Below are 20034 nucleotides of genomic sequence, written 5' to 3' on the forward strand. Positions count from 1 at the left end.
ATTAATGGGTTTGGAAAATTAGGTGAAGGGTTTAATGAAGAAATGCATGTTAAAAATTATCAGCCATTAAGGATAAAATGTAAAATTATAAGCCAACCTCCAACATCACTTTTAATTGATTATTCCCAGAAACTCCAGCAAGAAAATAAATTAACATAGTGTACCAAGTAATCGGCGCATCATATTAATTTCGGACACTTTTCTATTAAACTACACTTAGATTTTTTCGTGATTTTTCGACCAATAAATATAACAGAAAACTATATTTGGCACCCAAATACCGCCCACCGTGCAGTTCTTGATCGCATCGGGTTGCACGTTTCTTTATTGGCGGCGCTTGCGACATTTCTCTATGCAGCAATAACGTCAACCTGCTGTATGAGCTGTGTCATGCAAACTGTCACTAAACTTGATCATTTTCAGGATATTTATGTACTTCTTTCCTTAACCGATTCTACAAGTGAGAGTAGACGATTTATTTAAAGCAATGGACTGAAACAGGGGACGACGAAAAGATCTATCCACTCAGTGCATGGAAATACTCGTGTTTTTTCGCAAGATAACTTTCTACTACTGAAATGACCAACCTGGCCTGCACATCTCCAGTTATTAAGGCCTCTCTGTTTATTCTCTTGTGTTCAGAAATTGCGAGACCATCACAGGCAAAAAATGTGAGTATACGTTGATTCCACTGGACTATGTACATGAGAGAATGAAACTTTTAGAATTTGTTTTCCTTTTACCTTTTGTGGGTTGTGATGTTTTTTTTTTTTTTGAAGATAAAGTGAAAAACGAACATATAATTGGGTTTTTTTCGCTTTAATATTGTGAAAATGCGCGTAATATTATAGGCCTATTTGACTAAACTCCGACTCACTAATGATTAAAGGTCTTAAGGAAAACATTAATTTAAAATTAATTTACAATGATTTTCCATGTGTGCAACTATTGTTTGAGGTGAGGGTCTCACTTCTCTGCCTGGAACCCAATTTTTGAAGCTTAATAAAGCAGGCACTGAATGTATGCTGTTCCAATGTAGGGGAATGCATGATTTCACAGTGCAAACAAATTGCAGTGTTATAAGAAGAAAATTGATTCATTATACCTCAATCCGTGAAATGAGAAAATTCCCTTGTTTAGTAACTGCATCAGAATCTGCAGGATTAACTAGTAGGATAATGGCCAGGGTTCGGTCCTTCGGGATTGTTATGCTTGTGGATATTATTTGTTGTTGTTATATTTAGAATTCTGTTTATTGTGGGCATTGGAAGATACAAATTAAAGACATCCTTAGGCCTAGTATTTTTAGGCATTTATTCATTCTCATACGTTCTGTAGAAGTACTTCCAGTAATTGGACACAAATATATTTGGGGCAAGAGTGAAAAGATTTGGGACTTGTACCCCAAATGACTGGCCTGAACATCACCACTTGGTGCAACTTTTGTGAACGTGAACAATCAGCGATTTGAACCCCCAAACTCTGCACTTTCAGCATAACGCTCTGTTGTATAGCTCTGTTGAGCTATACAACAAGATGAAATTAACGTACACACAAAATTCTGAATCATATTGAGCTCCAGAAGGAACAGGGTTGGAAAATATTAACAATTTTGCATCCACTCAGAATTGTTTTTTGGTTCACTTGCAATTGTTCTGCCTTCCCTCACAGTCCTTTCTTGTGACCTGTACAGTATGTGATGTGCCACACAATCAACAGTATGTTAATGGATCACTATACTTTTACAGTTTTATTGTGAACTTGGTCTAAAATACACAGTTACAGGGGAGTAGGAAATGGGGAGATGTGTGCCCCCTCCCGATATATACACCCCCTCAAAATCAAATGCTCTACTATGCTGTTGCTGTCACATACACACGTTCTCTCTTAGGCTGCCTTTCTCTTTGCCATTACAATGCAGCTTCACTTCAATCTTGATGCTATTTATTTCAGAATTTGAATAGGTCCAGATCTTCACCCTTACAACATGTCTGCCAAATTTGAAAAAAAAATCTGTCAAATACACTACATGCGGAATTATTAGGCAAGCGTGTATTTTGCTTATATCTTTTCTTCCGACTAATAGTTTCAGTCCAGATTAATCTCCAGGTAAGAACATTTTAGAAATATAGCATGCTCAGTATTTGGTTTGAGTTCTTCAAACGCTTGTACAAAAAGAAGTCAGTAGCTTTCGAAAAGCTTGCAATATTTATGCAGGACCATGGCCCTTCCTATGCATCTTGTATTCCAGAAGTCTTGAAAGGTGATTCAGTTTTGACCTGGCTCCGTTCATCAACTGAATTAACCCCAATTGTGAACTTCTGGGTTTCCTTGAAGTATGAGATTTACCAAGGCGGCAAATAGTACACTGCTCAGTGCAGCATCTGGAAGGCAGTCCTAGCTGCCTCAGCTAATATAGGACATAAAAACTTGATTTGTTCAATGGAAAAATGGCTCATGATGGTCATTGAGAAGAAAGCTGGCTATAAAGGACATTAGACTTGTTAATATGAATTGAATACAATGGACAATAGTTTGTTACTCTTTATATAGGCTGAATAACTATTTCTGTTGATGGTGAAGATAGAAAATTCACTTAGTTTCTGATTGCCTAGTTACTGTGCACACTGATAATCGTGTTTTTCTTTTATTTTTGTTTATGACAGACTGAAGTAAATGAAGTAAATTAATTTACTTGAAGCAACAGAACATTTCTGAATACACTTTTATAAGTCTACCCATGTTTTGCTAAAACTTATACTAATACGACTAATTTTAGTTTTTCCCCCATGCAATATGTCTACAAAGTTTAAAAAAGATCCATAAAATACTTCAGAATGTTCAGAAGACGAAGCATGTTACAGCTGCCGTTACCTTCCTTTGGCACCACACAGTGCTGCTACTTCATTTTTGGGCCAATTTACTTCAAAATAAAGTCAAGGGCAGACCTTCATCCATATAATGTTTTAGTTAAACAGTAATAAGATCCATTAGATACTTTTTCACTTCTCATATTCACAAGGTCATATGCCTTTAATTTTCAACCACTGAGGGGTATTGCATCTATTTTGAGAAGAGTTGGCTCAAAATTTGATCAATTCCATTTCATCACCAATACGATGTGTTTACAAAATTTCAAAAATAACCTTCGAATATTTTTTCAGTTATTGCAGTAAAAAGTTCAAGTGTCAAAACCAGGCCCACCGTGTGCCATGCCTTTACCCAGGGACAAGATGATCTATGATCTCCCATACCCCCTCCCCCATTATGACATTGTCAACTGTCTAGTTCACACCACGTCTCATTAAAGGCATGAGCAGTTTGAAGCTTATAAAAGTTTAGATGAATACAAGTATTTTCTGACTGGTCATGTTCAAAGGACTGGTGTATGGGAATTTCCTAATTCTATCGATGGTGTTTTTAATGCTGCAATGACAGACAGTACAAAAACCAATTGTATGTAAATCAATTTTGATATCAGCCTTGGGCTGGGTGATATAATAAAATAGTTTATCATGATTTTTTCCCCCTTATCTAATGATATTAATGATTATTACAATATAATTCAAGTTGTTATTTCTTTACTTTCAGTGGTCTATTTTTCAGAACACGGAAAGGTGACAAAATCATTTGAATGAAAACTGAAATCTAATTTTAATAAATTATGCAAACAATCATACATATAAACAGATAAAGAAATACAGAAACACGTGTATTTAGTTCTCTGTCTGAAATCTGCTCAAAAGCTACGTTGCTACTGCTTCCGCTGTGTTGTAAAGCATTTTCAAAAGCTCATGAGTTTGTTTGAGCAGTACTAAAAGAGCAGACCAAACCATTTTTTTTTCGTTAGAGGGAGGGGCAGTAAAATTGTTTTCAACCACTATGTCAAACAAAATTAGGCAGATAAAAAATAACAAGTTTGTATGAGATTCATGGATACTTATTTTTGACACTATTTTCCAGCAGATTATTTAAAAGTTAGAGGGCCTTTTTGGGGCCCCCTTCATCCAGGGCCCATGGACAACTGGTCCACTTTCTTCATTCAGTGGCCCTGGTCAAAACTACAGTTTTCTTTGCTATAACTTTGTGGTGTTCTGTCAGTTTTGAGGCAATCTGTCCCAAGAATGAAGCACTCTCAGTTCATCATCCATGCAATACTTTGCAATATTTGAACATGATAATACTTTTTGAGTTATTATCTTAACAAGAAAGCATATGCTGCAGCAGTGGACCAGTCATAGTACCCTATATACAGAACAGGTCAGAAATACTGTTCTTGTTGATTGCGGCTAATCCTGTATAAATAAATACTATAAAAAAGAATGTTTTCTTCAGCTTTTTATTGTGCAAAATAACGTGTGTTTGTGCAGTTTGTGCAGTTAACGCTTTTGGGAAATATGAGGATTAGAATTTGCACTTGTACCATCCAATTACCCCATATAGAAAAATAAAACACTTTTTCCCATTTTTAACCAATATGATGATTTCTGTCATATTTTTGGACTGCTCAGAACCCCCAAATTTTATGATTGGTGTGGTGAGGGGGCAACACTAGTTAGGATCGATAGTTTGTGTACCCAAACATAATGACATGGTCAAGATAAACCATGAGGTTGTGAAAAGGCAGATTGATGCAAGTAAATTTTTTGGTTGACAGGTGATGGCATTTTGGGGACACGATGACAGTGGAAACTCTGACAATAAAGGAAACTGTAGATTTGCTTTCTTGCTGTGAAAATGTTCTGCATTTTGTTTTGTGCTTGTGTTGCAATGTAAAGTAGAGCCAAACTGTAATGTAAAGCTGTGTAGTCTACTCATTAAAATTAAAGGCAAGCACATAAAAAGCTCTCCAGTTATCACTATATAACAATATATATTTTAAAGGGATGGCCAGTGTCTCCCCTACAATCTGATTAGCCACCCCAGATGCCACCCAAAAATTTCTTCCATGTCATTGGTTACTCCTCACTTTAAGGTGAGTCTTTGGCCAGAAAGTTTGTTTCTACCAAGTATACCAGGAACCTGTATCAGGAAGCCGGATTACCCGGATATCTTTGAGTGTTAGTAGTGGTGTCACTGACTTTGTGATATCAAAACACTGGTTTACTTCATGGTGGGATACATCATCCTAGTAACACAAGCTACACACCTAACCTACTCCGAGGCAGGTTATGTTTCAGGATCAGGGATCCTAAACTATGCTTGGTCCAATAAAAGAGAAGAAGGTACGCGTATATTAGTCGTTTGGGCTCACCTCGACACACGGCTTTGGTTCTGGAACCAGTCTCCTTGAAGGAGGTTGGACCCTCTTCCACTCTGGAGTTACTTGCAGGGAGAGGCACCAAGCAGGGGTGGGCATACTTATTGCCCCCTGGCTGGGCGCCTGTACATTGGGGTTTACCACAGTGGACGAGAGGGTAGCCTCCATTTTCCTACAGGTGGAGGGATGGGTCCTGACTGTTGTTTGCGCTTATGCACCAAGCGGCAGTTCAGAATACCCACCCTTTTTGGAGTCCTTGGAAGGGATGTTGGAGAGCAGTTCTCCTGGGGACTCTCTTGTTCTGCTGGGGAACCTCAATGCTCACGTGGGCAATGACAGTGAGACTTGGAGTGGCGTGACTGGGAGGAACAGTCCCCCCGATCTGAACCCGAGCGGTGTTTTGTTATTCAACTTCTGTGCTTGTCACGGATTGTCCATAATGAACACCATGTTCAGGCATAAGGGTGTCCATATGTGCATTTAGCACCAGGAGGAAGCAGTTCGATGATCGACTTTGTATTCATGTCATCGGACTTGCGGCTGCATGTATTGGACACTCGGGTGAGGAGAGGGGCGGAGCTGTCATGGGCCATGTTCCGTGCCTCTATTGTGGATGCGGCTGACCGGAGCTGTGGCCGTAAAGTGGTCAGTGTCTGTCACGGCGGCAGTTCCCGAACCCGCTGGTGGACACCTGTGGTTGCATATTATATACTCATTTCATCCTGGTCTCCACAGATCAAAAGAAGCCTGGAAACTGGTGTTATTTTGGTGTCCCATGGCAGGGATTGTCTAACACCTTTCCATTTGTTTTGGAAAATAGTCCATGGCTATTTTTTATTTATACAGGCTAATAACATTATTATTATTATTATTATTATTATTATTAATAATAATAATAATAATAATAATAATAATAATAATGCTACTGAGGGCATTGATCCCCTGTGGGGAAATACTCCTCTTGCCTACCCAATTTTTCTGTCTATGACACAAAGACACATATGTAGGTGACAGCAAGCTTGGCAGTGAAGGGCAGCCGCCTGCAGCCACACCCATGGAGCCAGGGGTTAAGGGCCTTGCCTCAGAGCCCACAGACATAGTAATTCTGTTGAGGCTGGGCTTGAACCAGCCACCTTCCCATTACAGTACCTGCTGAGCCCCCATTATTCATCATTTAATTAGATTGGTCATTTTGATTTAATTTAGAAGAAGACAGAACCCATGGTTTGCATGATGCAGTTTTGATTGGTGATTTGGTTAGAACATTTGACTACTTACAGTAATAGCCTTAAATTTTATAAATAGGCTCAGAAGATGGTTCTATTTATTGTTAATTCTTAATGTTATCCTATACTTGACTATAAAGGTTATGCAAAATAAGAGACTGCCCATCAACACATATGAGTGTATATTGAGCCTATACATTCATGGTTTAGCCTATTATTAGTATTAGTAATATTAACACACGTAAAAAATTCTAAGGATGTACATGCACAATAACAACACACTATGGCCACCTCTAGACATACCTTTGCCACCCCTGGGTCACCCCATTTAAAAATTCCTAGAACCACTTTTGCTACAGTCAGGTCCATAAATATTGGGACATCGACACAATTCTAATCTTTTTGGCTCTATACACCACCTCAATGGATTTGAAATGGAATGAACAAGATGTGCTTTAACTGCAGACTTTCAGCTTTAATTTGAGGGTATTTACATACAAATCAGATGAACGGTGTAGGAATTACAGCAGTTTGTATATCTGCCACCCACTTTTTAAGGGACCAAAAGTAATGGGACAAATTAACAATCATAAATCAAACTTTCACTTTTTAATACTTGGTTGCAAATCCTTTGCAGTCAATTACAGCCTGAAGTCCGGAATGCACAGGCATCATCAAACGCTGGGTTACATCCCTAGTGATGCTCTGCCAGGCCTCACTGCAACTGTCTTCTGTTGCTGCTTGTTCTTGGGGCATTTCCCCTTCAGTTTTGTCTTTAGCAAGTGAAATACAAGCTCAATCGGATTCAGGTCAGGTGATTGACTTGGCCATTGCATAATATTCCACTTCTTTGCCTTAAAAAACTCATTGGTTGCTTTCGCAGTATGCTTCGGGTCATTGTCCATCTGCACTATGAAGCACCGTCCAATGAGTTCTGAAGTATTTGGTTGAATATGAGCAGATAATATTGCCCGAAACACTTCAGAATTCATCCTGCTGCTTTTGTCAGCAGGCACATCATCAATAAATACAAGGGAACCAGTTCCAGTGGCAGCCATACATGCCCACGCCATGACACTACCACCACCATGCTTCACTGATGAGGTGGTATGTTTTGGATCATGAGCAGTTCCTTTCCTTCTCCATACTCTTCTCTTCCCATCACTCTGGTACAAGTTGATCTTTGTCTCATCTGTCCATAGGATGTTGTTCCAGAACTGTAAAGGCTTTTTTAGATGTTGTTTGGCAAACTCTAATCTGGCCTTCCTGTTTTTGAGGCTCACCAATGGTTTACATCTTTAGTTGAACCCTCTGTATTCACTCTGGTGAAGTCTTCTCTTGATTGTTGACCTTGACACACATACACCTACTTCCTGGAGAGTGTTCTTGATCTGGCCAACTGTTCTGAAGGGGTTTTTCTTCACCAGGGAAAGATTTCTTCGGTCATCCACCACAGTTGTTTTCCATGGTCTTGCAACTCTTTTGGTGTTGCTGAGCTCACCGGTGCGATCTTTCTTTTTAAGAATGTTCCAAACAGTTGATTTGGCTACACCTAATGTAGTTGGTATCTCTCTGATGGGTTTGTTTTTATTTTTCAGCCTAATGACGGCTTGCTTCACTGATAGTGACAGCTCTTTACATCTCATATTGAGAGTTGACAGCAACGGATTCCAAATGCAAATAGCACACTTGAAATGAACTCTAGACCTTTTATCTGCTCCTTGTAAATTAGATAATGAGGGAATGACACACACTTGGCCATGGAACAGCTGAGCAGCCAATTGTCCCATTACTTTTGGTCCCGTAAAAAGTGGGTGGCAGATATACAAACTGCTGTAATTCCTACACCGTTCACCTGATTTGTATGTAAGTACCCTCAAATTAAAGCTGAAAATCTGCAGTTAAAGCACATCTTGTTCGTTTCACTTCAAATCCATTGTGGTGGTGTATAGAGCCAAAAAGATTAGAATTGTGTCGATGTCCCAATATTTATGGACCTGACTGTATATAATTCAGGTAATTTTTTTTTAACCTTGAGTCTATATTTTGGCTTAAAATTGTATTTTAATTGCCCTTATTAATAGATTATTAACAGATTTTCAACATTTAAAAAGGTGAGAAATTGAATGGACTGCAAGCTGAAATCTAATTTTAATAAATAAATGACAAAAATAAACCTTTTTTAATGACGTACAGTAATACTACAGAATGCCGACAGTATGTTGCTAGTTGTTTTCTCTGGCTGCCTCGCTATTCCTTGTTTGACATTGCTGGTACAGTTGTCACCCAGTAAAATACCGTGTCCCTTTTTTACCATTACGGGGCATGATTTGTCCAATATTTCTTCTGACTGAAAGTGGAAACCCTAATTGCCGGTGCTTGTGGCTGTAAATATGTGCATTTTGTATGTTATACTGGATGGCAGTGCTTCAAGTGGTGAAATAAGTGGTATTACCACTTTTACCTCAGAAGTTTTCAGCAGAATTGCTAGAACAGCCTGTTGTTTGTCAGAAGTTAAAAGTACCACCACAACAGCGTACTTCTTTTTTTACCTTGATTATCCACAAATATCTTCTAAATAAAAGATGTTGTGGTTTCTGCACAGATGCCATCACCAGTGTAAAAGTAGTATTGCCAACCTTTCTAATAAAGCCACCAATTTTGTACTTTGTGGTTATTGCATAATTAAACGTGGAAGAGCTTAACTTTTGGTAACATTCATTATGTATCATATGCCTGCAATGTAACCATTTCCCAGAGACAATTTTCCCCGTAGTTGGTGATAGGTAAAGATGATGAAATTTAAGTGTCTCCCAATACATCTATTATTACATCTTTAGTTGATTTTGAAATTTCTCAAAATTAGCAAATAAACCAACAAAAATTAGCTAGGTTTCTAATTTTGCTGCCCAACTCTCCCAGTATCTTGTTGTTGCTACCTTGTTGGTGTTAGCTACTGTAGCTAATGGCAGCAGCTGGAAATTGAGGAACACATGTAACAATACTTGTAAGAAATATAGTCAACAGTTGTACAAACTAACTATGATATCAAATATGCTTGATTTTATATAAACATTAGTGATGCACGGGTCGGCTCTGATGTCATCCAAATCTGCATACACACGTAAATCATCCACCAACTAATTCCTTACACTTAGAGACCCAATCACATATTAATAGGATTTCTTAGTGTTAAATATGTTGGCGTGATAACATGGTAACTCATATGACACTGAATTAAGCTGTTTTTAAATGAATTAACATTTATTTAGATGAATTTTCATGGGCATCTGGATCCTGTGAGTTTCAGGGGAGCCATCGGAGCATGAAAGGAGGCAATTCACCTGCATGCTGGCTCTGCTTCTGTGCAAACTAACAGAGACCAATTTTGTTTTGAATACTTTCCATTTGCAGTCCGTTTTGAAGGTGTGTCATGGGTTTGAAAAGTGCTTTTACTGGCACCACATCTAGTGATGTTTTAATGTGTTTCAACTTGCTTATCTCTTTTACTGGGTAGCATACTTCTACTTTTTCTTTTAATTGCACCACCTTTTAAACAAAAATGGAATGTATCTCCTTTACCAGAAATATCAGGAAAAACATGTCAAAGTTGATACTAACACCAAAATAATGGATTAGCTTAGACATTCTTCAGTATAGCCTGTATTCCACCAACACAAAAGTAGTGTTAATCCTTAACTGTTGCAGTTTTTCGTAGGGTAGTAATCTTCAATTCTTCACTCATGTCAAATCTATTAGGTTTTTTTGTCACACCAGCTATGTTCAGTACACTGCATTTAGTGACGCAAAGTAATGCTTCCAGGACCACAGTGCTACATAAAAACTGATCAGCCATAACATGAGAACCACTCGCAGGGCAAGTGAATAACAGATTACCTCATTAAATTGGCATCTTGTTAAGGGTGCTATTATATATTAGGCAAATGAACAATCAGTTCTTGAAGTTGTTTTGGAAGCAGGAAAAATGTGCAAGCATAGGAATCTGAGTGACTTTGACAAGTGTCAAATTGTGATGGCTAGAGCATCTGCAAAACAGCAGGTCTTGCTGGGTGTTCCCAGTATGCAGCGGTCAATCATATATAGTGTAAAATATATTACTTTCTCACAAACCCATCTAAGAGTGATTTAAACAGCACACATTAAAATAAAGAGTGAAAGCACAAAGACAAAGTTACACTGCAAAATAGATATACTGGGAAAAATGTATACTACAGAATAAATAGGCCTGAGATGTGCAACATTGTTATAATGTGAAAAGTGTGAGGTGCATAGATGAGACAGGGATGGGAATTAAGTATCATTCAGGAATTAGTCTGATGGCTTGATTTCGTTTTGTTTTTAGTTCATACTTGGTTCAGGCAGAAGTTTTTTGGTAAGTAGTAGTAAATTTATCGGATTTAAAATTTTAAATAAAAATAATAATTAAGTTCCGTTTCAACCCAAGTAACTTATTTTAGTGTACTCGGCACTTTATTGCATTTAACGGTACGCGAATTAATCTTTAAAGTTAAATACGCTATATAAATTTACTGGGCTGGGAGTACGGGGTCATAGTGAGTTAGTTAATTATGGGGCCGGCTCAGTGTTGCGTTTGCAACATGTTTGCCCTTCTGGACGTTAGTGTCCAGTCGGACTTCATCTGCGAGCGATGTAAGCTAGTGGACTCGCTCATGGTCAAGGTTCGCGACCTTGAGGAGCAACTGGCTCTCATCCAATGCAACAGTGAGTTAGAGGAGCAAGTTCATACGCCTTTTAGGGAGAAGGTGTGTACGCCACTAGCCGGGAGGGGGGAGAATGAAGAGCAGAGAGGTCGAGAGAGCTGGGTGACCGTAGGTCGTAGACGCAGGAAGGGGCGTACACACGTTGCAGAGGCGGCATCACCTGAGGTGACTGTGTCGAACAGGTTTCAGGTTCTTCCAGCTTTAGAGCCGGAACGGACTGGGGAGGCAGGTGGGCCCTTGGGCACTGAGGAGCCCCCTCCCCCCAGGAAGAGGGAGGTTGTGGTAGTGGGGGATTCCATTATTAGGGGAGTAGACAGTTATGTGTGCACTCGTGATAAAGGGTCCCGTACGGTGTCTTGCCTGCCTGGTGCCCAGGTAGGAGACCTTCCAGATCGTGTGGATAAGCTTTTGGCCCCAGCTGGGGTGGATCCAGTTGTCGTGGTGCATGTTGGCACCAACGACATAGGCAAGGGTAGAAGGGCTGTTCTGCAGGATAAATTTATAGAAGTTGCCAATAAGCTTAGAAGCAGAACGTCCACGGTGGTATTCTCCGAAATACTCCCCGTGCCACGTGCAAGTCAGGCTAAGTTAGCTGAGATAAGGAAATTAAATGCGTGGCTAAAAGGATGGTGTAGGAAAGAGGGGTTTAGGTTCATGGGGCATTGGAGGACCTTCTGGAACAGTTGGGACCTGTTCAAGCCGGATGGGTTGCACCTGAACCAGAGGGGAACCAGTGTATTGGGGAGGCGTATGTGTAGAGTAGTTGAGGAATGTTTAAACTAGGGACTGGGGGGGCAGGGAGGTTAGTTAACTATGTCAGTGGGGGGAAACGGAAAGCCCCAAATAATCATATTGTAAGTGGGCACCGTAATAGGCCTACCCTTTGTTGTCTGTATTTAAACGCCAGAAGTATTAGGAATAAAATTCATGATTTAGAGGCTTTTATCTCATCGGACTCTTATGATATTATAGGAGTAACTGAAACGTGGTTGAGTGAAAAGGATGGACAAGAATATAATATGGATGGTTACACGTTGTTCCGTAAGGATCGTATAGGAAAAAAGGGAGGTGGTGTTGCAGTATATGTAAAGGAAAACTTGCAGGCAAGGGAACTTACTGATATAAATAAAACTACGGAAGCAATATGGGTAAAATTAGATGCTAAAAACTCAAATAGCCTAATTGTCGGTGTTTGTTACAGAACACCTAATATAGCTGCTGAGGAAAGCAGATTGTTATACAGTGATATTAGGACTATGAGCAATAAAAATTATGTGGTAGTTATGGGTGATTTTAATCTACCAGGAATGCAGTGGGACATTGTCACTGGCTCTTCAGAAAATGAACTGGAGATGGTGGAATTAGTACAGGATTGTTTTTTTACTCAGTTTGTTAACACCCCTACCAGGGGAGATGCCATTCTTGATCTTGTTCTCTCTAATAACCAGGACAGGATTGGTAAATTAGACGTTTTAGAACCACTTGACAGTAGCGATCATAACATGGTCAAATTTGAGGTTAAGTTTAGTGTTCGAAGAGCTAAGTCCAAATCAAAAATATATAATGTTAGGAAGGCTGACTTTAAGTGTATGAGACTAAAACTAGAAACTGTGAACTGGATGGAGTTAAATAACAAAACTGTTGAAGAGGCCTGGGAATTTTTTAAAAGCACATTATTGCAAGTGCAAGAGGACTTCATACCTGTTTCCAGCAAGAATAAATCTAGGAAATTGCAACCTAGGTGGTTTACTAGGGAAATAAAGCATAAAGTAAGGAGGAAAAGGGCTTTGTTCCAGCAATGGAAAATAATTGATGATGACAGAATTAAGCAGGAATATCTAAGTCTACAGACTGAGTTAAAAAATGATATTAGACGAGCTAAAAGAAATGTCGAAAGGATGGTTGCATTGGAAGCTAAGGATGACGTTAAAAGTTTCTTCCAGTATTTTAACTCTAAAAGAGCTCTAAAACCTGAAATTACTAATCTGCAGGATAGTAAGGGTCTTATAATAGTAAACGACATTGATATAGTAAATGAGTTCAATGATAGTTTTGCACGGGTATTCACTGTTGAGGACCTTAGTAATTTACCAGTTATTACCTATCCAGCATTGTCTATAGCTAATATATATATAACTGAAGCAGATGTTTTGCAAAGCCTAGCTAAGCTCAAAATAAATAAATCACAGGGTCCTGATGGCATCTTACCTATAGTGTTAAAAGAGATGAGGGATATTATTTGCCGACCCTTAACTTTACTGTTTCAAAAATCCTTATCTGAAGGTGTGGTACCTTCTGATTGGAAGCACGCCTTCATAACGCCTATTTTTAAAAAAGGGGATAGAAGTAATTTGTCTAACTATAGGCCAATCAGTCTAACTTGTATAACTGGTAAAGTTATGGAGGCTATAATCAAAGAGAAAATGGTAGATTACCTGGACTCTAATAACATTTTGCGGGATAGCCAGCATGGATTTAGGAGAGGTAGATCCTGTTTAACAAATCTGTTGGAGTTTTTTGAGGAAGCTACTCAGGAAGTTGATGATAAGAAGGCCTATGATGTCATCTACTTAGATTTCCAAAAGGCTTTTGATGTTGTCCCCCACAAGAGGCTCCTACTTAAACTCAAAGCGACAGGTATTTTAGGTACCGTAGCGACCTGGATTGATAACTGGTTAACAGATAGGAAACAGCGAGTAGTTATAAGAGGCACAATGTCAAAGTGGGCTTGCGTTCATAGTGGGGTACCGCAGGGTTCGATTTTAGGACCACTATTGTTCCTAATTTACATAAATGATATGGATACCAATATATACAGTAAACTGGTGAAATTTGCAGATGACACCAAGGTGGGTGGTGTAGCAGATACTGAATTAGTGGCTCAGCAGCTACAGCGGGATCTTGATTTAATTTGTGACTGGGCCGATACCTGGCAGATGAAATTTAACATCGATAAATGTAAGGTACTCCATCTAGGGAGCAGAAATATAAAGTACAGGTATTTCATGGGTGTCACTGAAATAAAGGTAGCTGATCATGAGAAAGACCTTGGTGTGTATGTTGATGCTTCCATGTCCCATTCTCGCCAGTGTGGGGAAGCAAAAAAAAGGCCAATAGGATGTTGGGGTATATCTCCAGGTGTATGGAGTTTAAGTCAAGGGAGGTAATGCTAAGATTATACAATTCCTTGGTGAGACCTCACCTAGAATATTGTGTGCAGGTTTGGTCACCATATCTTATAAAGGACATTGTGGCCTTAGAAAAGGTGCAGCGTAGGGTCACAAAAATGATTCCTGGTCTTAGAGGAATGTCATACGAGGAACGGTTACTTGAGCTAAATCTGTTCAGTCTCAAGCAAAGGAGACTGAGGGGGGACATGATCCAGGTATATAAGATTCTAACAGGTTTGGATGCTGTTCAGGCAAATAGTTACTTCAGCATTAGTTTAAATACACGAACTCGTGGCCATAGGTGGAAATTAGCGGGAGAACACTTCAAGCTGGATTTAAGGAAGCACTTCTTTACACAGCGTGTAGTCAGAGTATGGAATACCCTTCCTGATAATGTAGTGCAAGCTGAATCCTTGGGTTCCTTTAAATCAGAGCTAGATAAGATTTTAACGACTCTGAGCTATTAGTTTAGTTCTCCCCAAGCGAGCTTGATGGGCCGAATGGCCTCCTCTCGTTTGTATAGTTCTTATGTTCTTATGTTCTTATGTTCTTGAAGGTATAAACTCTTTTTGAGCATCTCAGCTCTCATTGAGGGACAACAGAAGCGCATACCAAACCTCAGCCTGTTGAAAGGGTTTTTGTATGGGTGGGATGAGTCCCTGCACATTCTGGCAGCTCTGCTGTATCAGAGATAAATGTCTTGCAGGGAGGACAGATCAGCATTACTAATATGTTCAACTGAACGTACCATCCATTGCAGAGCTTTGTGGTCCAGGGCAGAGCAGTTACTGAACTAGGCTGTTATTCCTGTGGCGAGTTTGCGTTCCAACACTCGAGTAGAAGACTCTAAGAATGGCTGGTGAAACCTTGAACCTCCTCAGCTGCCTTAAACGGTACAGCCAATTCCTAGTTTTAGATATCTAAGTCTGTATGTGATTCAACCATGTGAGATCATCAGATATAGACTCAGATCTTGAAAGGTGCTCAGCCTGTCAACTCTGACCCTTTTTACGTTGTGAAGATTATGTGCATTGGTCCGCTTACGCCTAAAGTCCCCCACCATCTCCTTAGTCTTGCAGGTTTTGAGAGAGAGTGAGCCTGTCTACTTCATCTGGGTAGGCCTTCTTCGTCGCTACCATGTAATCTGCACATCTGATTACTTTATTTGTGCTCTTTGTCCACAGTCATGCATGCGGGGAGAGGAAAATAAAAGAATTACAGCGATGAGCTCAGAATACAGCCTTGGTGGGGGGTGCCAATATTAGGCACTTTCACACCAAAGTTAAGGAACGTGGTCCTGGTGTACAAGTCCCTGGGGTGTCTTGACCTGAGACTTGTAGCTCCAGGCTGTGTGTGTCGCTTTCAACAGGACCTGGGACCTTTACGCTAAATGAGCATGGGAGGTACAAAGTGCAGGTTAAACTTCAGACAGTTTAATGCAAAACTGCATTACCAGGCCAATGGACCAAGTTATTTTGTTAGTTATTTGGTAGATATTTGGAGAAATTGTACAAGATCAAAATGGGAAACGGCTTTTTATTTATACTTCACAGGACCTGCAACAAGCTGACACCTATTAAATCTGGCCAGCAGATAAAAAAAAAAAGCAACATTATCCTGCTCATAAGCATTTATAAGTTACCACTGGCACAAGCAAAATTAGCAAAAAGTACATTGAAATCTATAAACAGCTCAGTTCTTTCTGTTACTGTCCACGCAGGTGAGTAGTATGCAGGAGATGACATTGTTGCTGGACTTCTTTGATCCACTTCAATTCGTTTACCACCCAATGGCATATAGAGATCTGTTCGCTACAACAAGTCTTTGACCAACCATTTGAGCTGGCTGCTTTCCTGCTACTCACTTACACTAGGGACATGCATACCTGATTCTCAGTGACTTACCACACCTGATCATCTAAAGATATGCTTGGAACTTCAGGCACGCACAGCCCGTTTGCATCAAAGAGAGGGGGGGAACTCAGATTTGATTTTTCCCTGGCTTAAGTGGCCTTTATCTTCATTTACCCCAGAATTCATTAAATCTGACAAATTATCCAGCTTTATGGGCCTGCAGTTCTAGCCAGTTAATTGTTAGCCATTATTAGCAATTAACACATTTCACAGTATTGAGCACAAAAACATCAACATACCCACAGATAGTGGTTGGATAGTACTGAGCGAATGCCTGATTTGAGTCAAAACACAGGTGCTAAATAGTATAAAACTACAGCCTTAGCTTCCATTGGCAAAGGGCACAGCCATCTTGAATGCTGAGGTCTGAGTTCACAAGTCAGAGTTCCAACTTCAGAGGGTGTTCCAGCTGAAATTCCCAAGTTCAAGTGCAATGTAGCATCTCTTCAAATTATAGGACGTCACTTTGTACTCATCTCCTAATGCAAGAGCAGCATTATAAGCTATGGTCCAAATATTCACAGCCTATTGGACTGTTAACCCATGGGATTTGATTGGGGAAGACCCTAACGATGACCAAGGGGGCAATGAAATCCAGAGCTTGTTAATAAAGCTCATCAACACATCTGCAAACCCACCTTCATCACTACTTGACCTAAACATCTCCTAGTCAACATCACTGAACGGCCTTGTCATGGACTCAAGTGGTTCTGACTCAAGGGCATGGCACAGATTGGGAAGAGGTGGACAATCCACTTGCGATTCACAGGAACAGAAGGGATTTAGTAAAAGAAACATATCACTACAAAACAAAGACCACAAGGGTTCAAAACTAAAAAAGGGATAACAAAGACTAACTACAAAAGGATCAGAACAACAAGGAGCAGGTTGGCAGGCAAAGTACAAAACACTCTGGGATACACAATAGCATTACACAACTGACATGCAACAACAATGACCCACTGTAGAGGGTAACAGGAACTTAAATATAGAAACTAAAATGGATGATGACACAGCAGGAGTGAGACATGAAACAATTAACCAATCAGGAAGAGGACAGTATATAAGGACTGGTACAAGAAAACAGGCAACAGGTGAAACTAATAATTAGATCAAGGAACTGGGGGAATCAAACAGGGAACCTAAGAAACAGAAACCGGGAAACTGAGTCTAACCCAGGGGAATAACAGACAATAAAAACACAATCATTGGCACGAAAGCAAAAACCAAAACAGAATACAAATCAAAACACAGGAACTAGAAAACTGATACAAATGAAAATCAAGGGAACAAAATCTACAAAATACAGAAACTGAGGAGGTGGGATTTGAACACAAGGCTAAACAGTGGATAGGTAGCTACATGCTTAGCTCATTGAGCTATGCAGCCAAGAGGGAAGCAGGGCAAACACTAAAGACCAACAACAGGGGGACAAGATGGCCAGCAACACCTGCTGGCCAAATGGGGAGAAGTCAAAAGACTGGGACAAACAGCTGCTGACTCTGACAGGCCTCAGCTTGGGCAGACCAGCATTTGATCTCCCTGGTTACTAGGGCTTCCCATGCAAAATGTTGTTTGTATGTTGAGTATGGAATTATTATCAAATCTCCCAAATAGTGGGAGTGGAACAGATTTATATCATTGAGTAACATTGATCTAGTGTATTTCCTCCCATAGTTGGGCAAGTACCATCCATCATCCAACCCACTTATCCTACTGGGTTGCAGGGGGTCCAGTGTGTATCCTAGAAGCCCATCATGGCCCATCTGCACACACCAGTCACTCACACATGCACACCTATGGGCAATTTAGTAATTCCAATTAGCCTCAGCATGTCTTTTGGACTGGGGGCGGGAACTTGAGTACCTGGAGGAAACCCCACAAGAACATGGGGAGAACATGCAAACTCCACACACATGTAACCCAGGTGGAGACTCAAACCCGGGTCCCAGAGGTGTGAGGCAACAGTGCTAACGATTGCACCACCATGCCGCCCTGGCAAGTACCATATTGATGCATATTGAGCAAGACATGTTTGATGTTTGTCACGTTAAAATCACCAGTCACAATAAGAGCAGCATCCAATTGTCTGTTCACGAGTCCATTAAAAACATTGTGGAGATCAGCTAGTGCTGCACCAGTGTCTACATCCAGTGAGATGTAAACCACTGTGACAATGTCACAAGTAAACTCATGAGGCGGATAGAATGATTAAGAGATGCTCCAAATGAGGGCAACAGGAACGAGAGACATGTAACATTCCTGGGGTCACATCACCTACTGTTTGTCATAAAACATACTCCCCCACCCCAAGATTTACCCACTTCCTTAGTTCTGTACATCTGAAAAATGGTGAAAGATGCCAATGCGGATATTGGCTGGTCTGATTCCTGGGAGGTCAGCCTTTTTCTGTAAATTTAAGGATATATCAGCCCCTGATATCCCATTGGAAAAGAGCCCTTGCCTTGAGTTCTCTCTAATGAGTTCTCTCTCTTTTAACAAAACCTTTGGTTCCTCCACTTAGAGGTTTTAAATTTGTTTACTTTTAAACTATTTATTTTGTCTCTTTTTATTTTAACTTGTAGCCCTTTGAGATCCTGGGATGTAAAGGGCATTATAAATAAAATGTATTATTATTATTATAACGATTGGACTTTGGCATTTAGGATACCAGGCAATGGAGGATGATGTGCACAGCTCCTCAGTCTGTTCCGAGATCCAGGGCATTCTCTTTCAGTGTATCTTCTTACTTCAGTTTGCAGTTTCTCTGCTAACATACTGATTGGTGCAGCGCAGCATCACCACAGGCCATGATAGATCAATGTAAAAAGCACTATTAAATTGGTGAGCAAATAAGGCACCTATGTTTTGTAAGGTAGTGCCTTTTGTATGATAATATTAGCCGCTTACAACCACTTACAAGACATTCAAACAGGGCTATTTACAAGCGCTCCCAGCATTCTCAGCGCACTTACTGGGCTCCGCTATTTGGAACCATCTCATTGGTGCTACATGCAGTATTAAACACTGTGAATCATGTGTATATGTAGTGAATGTGCTGCAATGCATGGGGAAATTCACATGATGTCATGGACACCATTTAAACAGGGCTAGTTTTTGCTGTGTTTGGCCATTTTAGTTTGTTTTTAGACCAAAGGACTATGATGGATTTCGATAATTGGACCCTTGCATAGATACAAATGATGATATCAGCATACTTTGTAAGGTGAGTGTTTTGTTATTCATGTATACAAACAGGAAGTGCACAGTTTGACCAGCAGCTATATTGAAATGTTACATTTTTTTTAATTGAAATTCTCCTAGTTTGACCCATTTACAGTATTTAAATTAAAATGACTCAACCACTAGGCACAATGTTTTTCCTCTCTTTATGTGAGCCTGCTGCTTCAAAAACATTCAGGGCCCTCAGGGCTGTGGAGTTACTAATATTGATTATCTGTCCTCCCCTCTTATTTGTTTACTGGAATGTGTGTTGTTTAATACACTCATAATAATACAGTTGCGTTCATGCAGAGTGACATGTTTAACCTCTTGTATATTCTTGTAAAAAAAATCACATGTTTTTACAAATGTAAGATTTTGATACTTCCAGAAATCATTGGCACTTTTACACGTTATTTTTGTTTTTCTGTAAACCATGAAACATGATATATGCTTGAAGTTTAACACCTCTTAGCTTAACTTTTTAAATAAATAATAATA

At 39.8% G+C, this 20034-nt stretch overlaps 1 protein-coding gene across 1 annotated transcript in view; it reads left to right on the forward strand.

Annotated features, from left to right (window-relative positions):
- Positions 1–321: 321 nt before the first annotated feature.
- LOC125711302 (collagen alpha-1(IV) chain-like) overlaps positions 322–20034 on the forward strand; it is a 105414-nt gene continuing 85701 nt past the window's right edge. The window contains exon 1 of the mRNA XM_048980086.1: positions 322–671. Within this exon, the coding sequence (XP_048836043.1) occupies positions 579–671 (93 nt within the window). The 5' untranslated portion in view covers positions 322–578. The remainder of the gene's footprint in view (positions 672–20034) is intronic.

The sequence above is a fragment of the Brienomyrus brachyistius genome, chromosome 17 (genome assembly GCF_023856365.1).
Source record: "Brienomyrus brachyistius isolate T26 chromosome 17, BBRACH_0.4, whole genome shotgun sequence".
In the NCBI taxonomy this organism is placed as follows: Eukaryota; Metazoa; Chordata; class Actinopteri; order Osteoglossiformes; family Mormyridae; genus Brienomyrus; species Brienomyrus brachyistius.